This window comes from Vicia villosa, unplaced genomic scaffold (assembly GCF_029867415.1).
Source record: "Vicia villosa cultivar HV-30 ecotype Madison, WI unplaced genomic scaffold, Vvil1.0 ctg.000073F_1_1, whole genome shotgun sequence".
NCBI lineage: Eukaryota > Viridiplantae > Streptophyta > Magnoliopsida > Fabales > Fabaceae > Vicia > Vicia villosa.
In genome coordinates, this window is record NW_026704997.1 from 1,724,683 (window position 1) to 1,734,377 (window position 9,695).

Genomic DNA, 9,695 nt, shown 5'->3' on the forward strand with positions numbered 1-9,695 from the left:
TAGAAAGTCAATGGGTAATATTAGGCATGTGAACAAGGTGTGTTCATGTAAGGCCAAGTGTTTTAATACTATTGATAGTGAATTTTCTTTCTTGAGTTGGATGTCATCCGGATGTATGTGTGGTTTGCACTGAAGTTTTCTGCTTTATCATATTATATAAGTTAAATTGTTATACCTTAATCGTACATATAGTTTCATAGATTGCGTCTAATATTTGTTCTTAAAATAAAATTTCAATATTAATAATAATTAAACGACAATTCTATTAAATAATTTATAGTAATTGAGAATGGTTTGTTGAAGATGATAAATTATGTCTTTTTAATAAATTTTAATTTTAAAAATTACAATATAATTTCTTAATTATTTGAGATATTTTTAATTCTTCTTAGAAAACGAATAATGATGATGTAAATTTAGAACATTGAGAGCGTTTGTTTCAAAGATTTATAAATTATTTTCGAAAATAAATTATTCAAAAATAAAAATATATAAAAATTTAATTTTTTAGATTTTTTTAAAAATGTGTTTGTCATATAATTTTTGATATTCGTGAAACTAATTTTTACTCAATCTTATAATAAGTTTGAGAAAAACTATTTTCTATCTATGTATTTTAGGTAATCTAATTCATATCGATTTGAAGCAAACACTCCTAATGGATTATAATTTAAAAAATGTACAGATTTGTATTTAAAAATAAAATCAAAAAATTTAATTAATATACACTAATATTTTACATTACCAATTTATGATAATAATTAAATTTTTATAAGTGTTTCACTTTTATTTTAATCCGATCTAAAGCATCATCAATAAATGGTTTTGGATGTAGCGATTATATAAAAAAAATTACATTGACATATCATATCAATTAATCTCTTGATAAAATAAATTAACAACAATGATGGTAGAAAGAACAATAAAAATATTATAAAATTATAAAATATTAAATTTAATCTCTATAAGATTTTAAATAAAAAATCAACAAAGATATCGTAAGATTATATATGATATGATTATATTGTAAATTAATTACTAAGATAAATTAAAATTTTAATCCAATCCAACGAAAACTTGGTTATGAAAGAATTTAGGATTATAAATATGCATAATATAACTGTGTGAGAGCATAAGAAAGCAAAGGGAAAAGGAAGAGTTGTGTGTTTGTGTTGTGTGCTCTGTGTTAAGAGTAATACGTTCCTTTTTTCTCGACTGATTTTTCGTTCTTTACGATCACCTAATAAATCGATCAAATCTCCAAAACCCTAATTTTCCCATTTGTTTCCAATCACTCACTGCTGCGATTCCGATGGAGGATTACGGCAGCAGCGACGATGATTATCGTTACTCTGATCAAGAAGAATCCGATTGCGAATTGTACGAAAATAATGATCAGAACTTTGAGTTACTCTCTTCCACTGCTCAGGTTTTTTATTTCTTTCGATTTCGTTGATTTTCCCCTTTTTATTGTTTTTTCGGTTTCTTTTTATTTTTATTTGATGCTGATGTTTTTGGCGATTGTGTGAGTGAGTGTGATTTTTTTGGTTATGGTTGTGATTTTTGAATCTGTGTTATTGAGTTGATTGTTATTATCTTAACGATGAAGTGCATTATGTTAAGAGAGAAAGAAGGTAGATTAAAGTTTGGAGCTTTATAATTGTTTAGGTTAAATAGTTTGTTGAATTTCTGTATTGTATTGTATGATCGTTTATGGCTGCTGATTTTATGGAAGGAATTTGAATTTTTTTTCTGTCTGACTTATAATTGAGAATCTTGTGTTGTTTTTGTTGTAACCTTTTTGTTCTTTATATATAATTCATGTTTAGATTTGTGATAGGTTCCACAGAATGACGATTGATTTTGCAAAAGTTAAATAAGTGTAGATTTTGGAAACAAATTTTTGTGAATCACATATATATAATCCAATTTCAAAGGGCTAATACTGTATTTATTATTTGAAGGTGATTACTGAGGAATCATTGCTAGCTGCGCAGGTAATATGAGAAAAAAATTGAATTTGGTGTTTTTGTTTAGATGTTTTGTTTTTTTTACTGAGATTCCAATGTACATTCATATTCCAGAAGGAGGATTTGCGCCGAGTGATGGACATGCTTTCTGTAAGACAACATCATGCACGTACGCTGCTAATTTATCATCGCTGGGATGTGGACCATTTGTTTGAAGTTTATGTGGAAAAAGGGAAGGCATATATGTTTGCTCAGGCTGGTGTTAGTGTGGATGAATGCCGTGGCTCTAACTCACTTCTTAGTGCTTCAGTAATGTGTGAAATCTGCATGGACGACATTCCTAGTGATGAAGTAACAAGAGTGGATTGTGGTCACTGCTTTTGCAACTCCTGTGAGTGTTTGTTTATTCTTTCACTATTGGTTTTTTCTTTTTTTTAAGAATTTTTTTTGGTAAAAAATAAAAATTGCATTTGAATCCATAATGTTACCATCGAACATGACAATATGCCGTCTTGTAAAAAAGAGAAGCACACGGCCAAAATTAATGGACCCTACATAAATAATGGCGGGTCCTACTTATTTTTCTGACATCTTACATGACGTCAACTTAATAGGCAGCATAAAAGGATTTATATTAATAGAACATCTATCACCTTTCGACGAGATTATAAGGTATTAGTCAGATGGCCTGGCTTATATTGTTTTGATTGATAATGCATTAAGCAGTGAGTTAGGATCTGCATCAGCTTGTTTTTATGCCCTTGTCAATGACTGAAAAGAATTACATTACATTAATCTTGGTCATCTATTTTTACAGGTTGGACACAGCATTTTATTGTCAAGATAAATGAGGGTCAAAGTAAACGCATCAGATGCATGGCTCACAAGTGTAATTCCATTTGTGATGAATCTGTCGTAAGAACTCTACTCGCTAGAGAGCACCCTGATATGGCAGAGAAGTATGAACGATTTCTTCTTGAGTCCTACATCGAAGACAATAAAAGAGTTAAATGGTGTCCGAGCACGCCACATTGTGGGAATGCAATTCGTGTGGAGGGTGATAATTTGTGTGAAGTAGAATGTTCATGTGGAGATCAGTTTTGTTTTAATTGCTTGGCAGAAGCACACTCACCCTGTTCATGTTTAATGTGGGAGCTTTGGGAAAAGAAGTGTCGGGATGAATCAGAAACTGTTAATTGGATAACTGTTCATACAAAACCTTGTCCAAAGTGCCACAAACCGGTGGAGAAGAATGGTGGTTGTAATTTGGTTAGCTGTATTTGTGGTCAAGCATTTTGGTGAGTTTTCCGTCTTCTTGCATTATACATTCTCATTCAACTTTTCCCCAGTTATTACTCTTTTCCATACAATAACTTATCTTAAGTTGGTTATTTATAGATTCAATTTATTTTAAATATGTATTGTAATATGGATCATGGTGCCCTCTATGACTGTTCTAGCTAACATGAATTTGTATTTTCCATTATAATTTTCCCTTTTTTCGCACAGTTGGTTGTGTGGTGGAGCTACTGGCCGGGATCATACTTGGTCGAGTATAGCGGGTCATAGCTGTGGTCGCTTCAAAGAACAAGAGAAAACAGCTGAGCGGGCAAAGAGGGATCTGTATAGGTACATGCATTATCATAACCGATATAAAGCTCACACAGACTCCTTTAAGCTTGAAAGTAAACTGAAAGATACTATACGAGGGAGGATTTCTAAATCGGAAGAGACAAAAAGTTCTGAACTCAGTGATTATAGCTGGGTACATAATGGACTCTCTAGACTTTTCAGATCTAGGCGTGTCCTTTCATATTCATATGCATTTGCATTTTATATGTTTGGAGATGAGATTTTTAAAGAAGAAATGTCAGAAGCTGAAAGGGTAATCAAGCAGAACTTATTTGAGGATCAACAGCAGCAGTTTGAGTCAAATGTTGAAAAACTCTCTAAGATGCTGGAGGAGCCTTTTGATACTTTTGAATATGATAAGGTTATGGAGATAAGAATGCAGATAATAGATCTGTCAACACTGATTGATGGTCTTTGTAAGAAAATGTAAGTGCCATGCTTTAGATAAGTTTCTAGTACGTATCTTCCATTTGGCATTGATAATTGTGAATTCTTGTAATGAATGCAGGTATGAGTGCATCGAGAATGATTTATTGGGTTCTATTAATCTTGGTACTATTCACGGTATAGCACCATATAAATCAAAGGGCATAGAGAGGGCTTCGGAACTTCAAGTTTGTTGGAGCAATAAAGCCAACAATATGGGTAAGGGTACTATCTCCACAGTATAGCACCATACATTGACTGCAGTACATCAGTATAAACTAATATAACTTCGTTTACTTTTGAAACATGCATCTTGTCTTAATATGTATATATGTGGTGATCATATTGGTATCGGTTAGTTTTGGATATTAGCCTTAATTAATAATAAAATTGTTGTTAGTACGGAGGGATTTAATTTCCATAATTGAATTGTGATATTTGGAGATGAATGAATATATTACTCAAGTTTGTTATCTGCTTTATTTGTTATTATTGTTTTAAATTTAACTTTTTTCTTGAAAATAATCGCAACATGAAAACTGTACGAAATTCATTTATATTTTGAGCTTTGTTATTGTATTATGTTATGAATGTTGTTATATATGTTTTCTTCAGTTTGACTTAGTGGATGCTCAGAAATGTTACTGAGTGAAAGGATTCTTGTATATGTATGCTGCAAGCGTAGGTGTAACAGCAGAGTTTGATCGGTCAGAAGAGAGTGGATGTTCTTCTCGTAAGCGTGCCAGAAAAGACGGTGAAATGTTTGATCTAAACTTGCCAGCTGATGCTCTAGACAGAATCTGACTTTGAAGGAGACTTTATAAACAAACAGGCGTACAGGTCTAACTTAAATTGCTTTGCTGCATTTGATGGGGTGAATCAACCATTTTTGGCTTTCGCATCCGAGCGGTTTACTCCCTCATTTTTTTCTTCTTGCTTGTCTCTGCCGAGATATATTTCCTTAGAGATTCAATGTTCCTCTTTTGCTTGTACATAGCCTTGAGGCACTTATTTGCAATTAAATTATATGAATGCCTACATGGGTTTCTAGAGGACAATTTTTAGGATAATGTTTGATTTCTATCTTATTATGGATTTCAAGTGAAGGTAACTTCACCCTTTTTTTTTTGGATAACTTTCACATATTGATACTCTTTTTACTCAATGATGTTCCTTTAATAAAAAGATAGTGGTGATATAGTATGTATGCAGCAACTGAATGGAGGGAAAATTATTCTGGTTGGTAATAAATATCCCAGATTTTAAGGTCATCCTTAGAATCACCAAGAGATATGGCAGTATACTCAATAATGTCTCAAATATCTGGGACTTAATTAACAATAAGGTGCTTAAATGTCAAGGACTTATTAGGGATGACAAACAGACCCAAACCCGTGGGCCCACCCGAACCCGAGATAACAGGTGAAAACCCGAGTTGATTGAGTTTGGGTTCGGGTGCCATTCGATATATATAGTGGAAAGTTGTAGAAAAATGTATTTTGTTGCGGGTTTGGGTTTGGATGAAAAAACTCAAATATAGATGAGGGCGTGGATGTTATTTTGTCATCCGAATAGTCTTTGGATTCGGGTTCAGGTAGTGATTTTGAATGCACCCGACCCCTTGTCATCCCTAAGATTTTAGGTCAAGATGTTTCTAAAGGCTTTTCATACTTTAGGATGTTTTTGATAATTTTTCCGTTTTCATATTTCTTCCATGTTAAGGTAATAGGAAACCAAAATTTGTCGTATATTGGTTCATGTTTTGTTTGAGATTTATAAGGGTTATGGAGAGAGGAAAAAATTTGAGAATTTTCTCTCTTTTTTGGGGAGTGTTTTTTTTTTTAGGGTAGGATAAAAAATATATTTATTTTTGAAGTATTATAAAGAGATGTAATAAGATTTAAAAATTATTTAAAATCCTCAAAAAACACTCAACTCAGATATATGGGTTCTCAAAAGGTTTTTTCTTTACCCACCTCCCTACGGGGGTCACCCCCAGCGAAATCCCCCATTTGCCCCTGCTTCGGAGATGCATCTCCGAATTTATTTATTTTTTAGATTTTTTCTGACTTCGGAAATGCATCTCCGAAAACACCACTTTTTTGGTGTTTTCGGAGATGCATTTCCGAATTGCATGAAAATTCAAAACCGTGAATATTTCGGAAGTTCATTTCCGAAAACATACCTGCATATACAATTTTCCCTCCTTCACTATTTCATCATTTTTTCTCCAAAACTTCTCCAAACCCTCTCCAAAACTCAATCAATCTCCATCCATTTTTCGTCTCAAAATCAAGTTTCAAACCGTTGATCACGTTAAAGGGAGCATAGAAAGCTACAATTTGAGGTAAACATCTCTCATTTCATCCCCTATTTCACTACATTGATTCAACAAATTTATGCTGAAACCTGCGATGGTTCGGAAGTTCATCTCCGAAATATGTTACCTAACATATTTCGGAAATGTACTTCCGAAATAAGCCCTGACAGTTAAAAAAAAAAACAGTTTTGGCCAATTTTGCTAATTTTTGCATATGTTATGTATGGTGCATCCGGACAACATTGTGCACAACGACGTAGTGGCTAAAGCGGAAGTTATGTCGATGATCGATGCGGTTGATGTACGACAACAATTTACAAATGATCCGAGCTTCGCTAGTCGCGAACAATTGATTGATTGGGTTCGTAATGAAGCTAGTAAACTTGGATTTGGAATTGTTATTTTAAGGTTCGACAATGGAAATAGTAGGCGGAAAGCTTTTGTTGTTTTGAATTGCGAATGGGGTGGGAGTTATGTACAATCAAACCGGGTGTTAAAACACGAAGACACTGGATCGAGAAAGTGCGGGTGTCCGTTTAAGTTGCGCGCGACTCTGAGGGTTGATGATTTGTGGCGTTTAAGCGTCATTTGTGGAATTCATAATCATGCCTTGGATGCCAAGTTACACGGGCATCCAATGGCGTGTAGTTTGTCCCGCAAAGAGAAGATTGTGATTTCGGATTTATCGATAGTTAAAGTGGCGCCTCGCAACATACTTGCCGATTTGAAACGGAAAAAACCAGATAACGTTTCAAATATCAAGCAAGTTTACAATGAACGATACAATCTCAAAGTTTTGAAAATGGACCCTCGGTCGGAAATGCAACAACTTTTGAAACTATTAGGCGATAACAAATATGTGTCAAGTTTCCGAACGTCCGAGGACAAAGTTACGGTGCGTGATATTTTTTGGATTCATCTCGAAAGTATCAAATTATTCAACACATTTCCAACCGTTCTTGTCATGGATTCGACGTACAAGACAAACAAATATAGGCTTCCTCTTCTAGAGATAGTCGGTGTGACCTCGACGGACAAGACTTATTCGGTCGGGTTTGCTTTTTTGGAGTGTGAAAAAGAAGAAAACTTTACATGGGCTTTGGGAATATGCAAGTCTTTGTTAGTTGATCAAAATGTTATGCCAAGCGTCATTGTCACCGACCAAGACAATGCTTTGATGAATGCGGTCGATACCGTCTTCCCGACATCTACCGCGTTACTTTGCCGGTATCACATAACTTGCAACGTGAGAAGTAAGTTGAAACCCGCGGTTGGGACAAAAGATAGGCCAGATGAAAACGGTAAAGTTATCAAAGACGGTGTTGTGGTTGATAGGATAATGGCGGCATGGAGGGAAATTTTAGATGCATACTCCGAAGAGGTGTATACTGAGAAATTGGTACACTTTAGGTCTTTGTGTGGTTCCATTAAGACTTTTTGTCATTACGTCGAATCCACCATTCTTGACAAAGTCAAGGAAAAAGTCGTGTGCGCTTGGACAAATCGAGTTAGACACCTTGGTTGCACCACGACTAACCGAGTTGAATCCGCACATGCGGTCTTGAAGAGGTGGTTGGGTGATAGCAAGGGAGATTTGTGTCGGGGATGGGACACCGTGAACCAAATGCTCCAAAATCAACACAATGAAATTCAAACAACGTTCGGTCGGAGCAAGACGGTTATGGAACACCGGTATAAGGGTCAAATTCTATTCTCCCAATTGATTTACAACATATCCCGATCGGGTTTGAATTTTTTGTTTCATGAAGCGAAGCGGTCGGAGACCACGGGGCCGGATAGTTCTTTATGTGGGTGCACCATTAGAAAGACATACGGTCTTCCATGTGCTTGTATACTTTCAAAAAAGAAGAAGTTGAATTCACCAATACGCATGGATGAGGTAGCCGACCATTGGAAGAAGCTTCGTTTTGATGATTTTGACCCGCCGAAAGAAAATGCCTCCAAAATCACCATCTCCGACGAGTTGGAAGTGATAATGGAGAAGTTTGCTAATGCGGATGACACAATGAAAATGCACATAAAAGAACAATTACGAAAAATTGCATTTCCGGAGACCACCGATTTGAAACCGCCATCTCAACCGGTTAAAACGAAAGGTGCACCGAAAAAGTCCAAAAATATACAAGAAGACACATCAACAAAACGATCTCCTTCCTACTTTGAACATGTTGATGCATCATTCCCGGATTCACCGACACCGAAGTCCAAGTGTAGTGGTAACAAAGGAGCCCGTATTTCGAAGCCACCTCGCACACCGCCGATCAAAAAATCACCCATTATCTACATTGATGAGATGCCACGTTTTATGCACAAATATATCGATAACATAATTGATAATGGAGGCGACGTCAATTGTGGATATCGGGCCGTTGCGGGTTTGCTCGGTAAAGGGGAAGAAAATCACACTTTAGTTCGACGGGAACTTCTTTCGGAGTTGACTTTGCATCGGGACATGTACACCCGACTATATGAAAATCAAGAAAATTTTGAGAAACTTCATGATTCACTTGTTCCATCACTTACCGGTATCGCTCCAGTTTCGAAGTGGATGTCATTCCCCGATATGGGCCATCTAATAGCAAGTGCATATGATCGGGTGTGTGTCGATTTGACGAGATTTGGACTATGTGAGACTTTCTTTCCACTTCATAGTCGACCGCCATTGGACGCGTCGAGCCGCATCATATGCATCGTGCAAGTGTTTTTGAAACCGGGGGGTGTCCTATACCGGATACTTCTTGTCAATGGACGGAACATCATTCAAATGAGGCGGAGACTTGGCCGGATCCTTTCGTTTCAAGAATGGCGGAGTTTGAAGAAATGATGAGCCAAGAGCGCGAGCAAAATAGAGAGCGGTCGAAGAACATACCTATTTTAGATTTAGGATCCACCGATTGGTTCGGTGAATTTTAGTTTGTACCGGACCGTTATTTGTTTGTAAGGACTGTTTTTGTATGTATTGTCGTTTACCATGTAAAATCGAACCGATTCAATACATATATAATATAAGTATGTTTTATGTTATCATTGTCTAATTTATGTCTATTTTGAATGCTTTTGTTATTTTTTACACAAAACACTAAGCAATCAACAAAATGCAAAATTCACCTCTGTTTCTGCATAATTCGGAAATGAACTTCCGAAATATACTTGTTTTCAGCCAATTTTCGGAAGTTTATTTCTGAAAAGACCACTGAATGCAGGATAAGTTTTGTTGGACCATTATTGCTCCAATAAGTCTATAAATACAACACACTCTTCTTCATCCTCTTCACACCACAAAACACAAATGACACAAACCTACCCCTACCTAGCGTTCGTCTACT

The 9,695-nt window shown here is 35.6% G+C and overlaps 1 protein-coding gene across 2 annotated transcripts; it reads left to right on the forward strand.

Moving 5' to 3' along the window:
* Positions 1-1,121: 1,121 nt before the first annotated feature.
* Positions 1,122-5,193, forward strand: LOC131623546 (probable E3 ubiquitin-protein ligase ARI1). Of its 2 annotated transcripts, none has more exons than XM_058894560.1 (7): positions 1,122-1,429; positions 1,965-1,997; positions 2,085-2,361; positions 2,788-3,268; positions 3,480-4,028; positions 4,111-4,247; positions 4,644-5,193. In XM_058894560.1, the coding sequence occupies exons 1-7, from the start codon at positions 1,313-1,315 to the stop codon at positions 4,646-4,648; spliced, it is 1,599 nt and encodes a 532-aa protein (XP_058750543.1). In that variant the 5' UTR covers positions 1,122-1,312; the 3' UTR covers positions 4,649-5,193. The 2 variants fall into 2 exon arrangements, with proteins under 2 accessions (XP_058750543.1, XP_058750542.1); XM_058894559.1 differs by having other exon boundaries at positions 4,714-5,193.
* Positions 5,194-9,695: the final 4,502 nt, after the last annotated feature.

Excerpts from the sequence above, each read along its gene's own strand:
- LOC131623546 (XM_058894559.1), top strand. The coding sequence starts at position 1,313 with ATGGAGGATTACGGCAGCAGCGACGATGATTATCGTTACTCTGATCAA. Across the intron at positions 1,998-2,084 it reads AATCATTGCTAGCTGCGCAG|AAGGAGGATTTGCGCCGAGT; the intron begins GTAATATGAGAA and ends TTCATATTCCAG. Across the intron at positions 4,029-4,110 it reads GATGGTCTTTGTAAGAAAAT|GTATGAGTGCATCGAGAATG; the intron begins GTAAGTGCCATG and ends TAATGAATGCAG.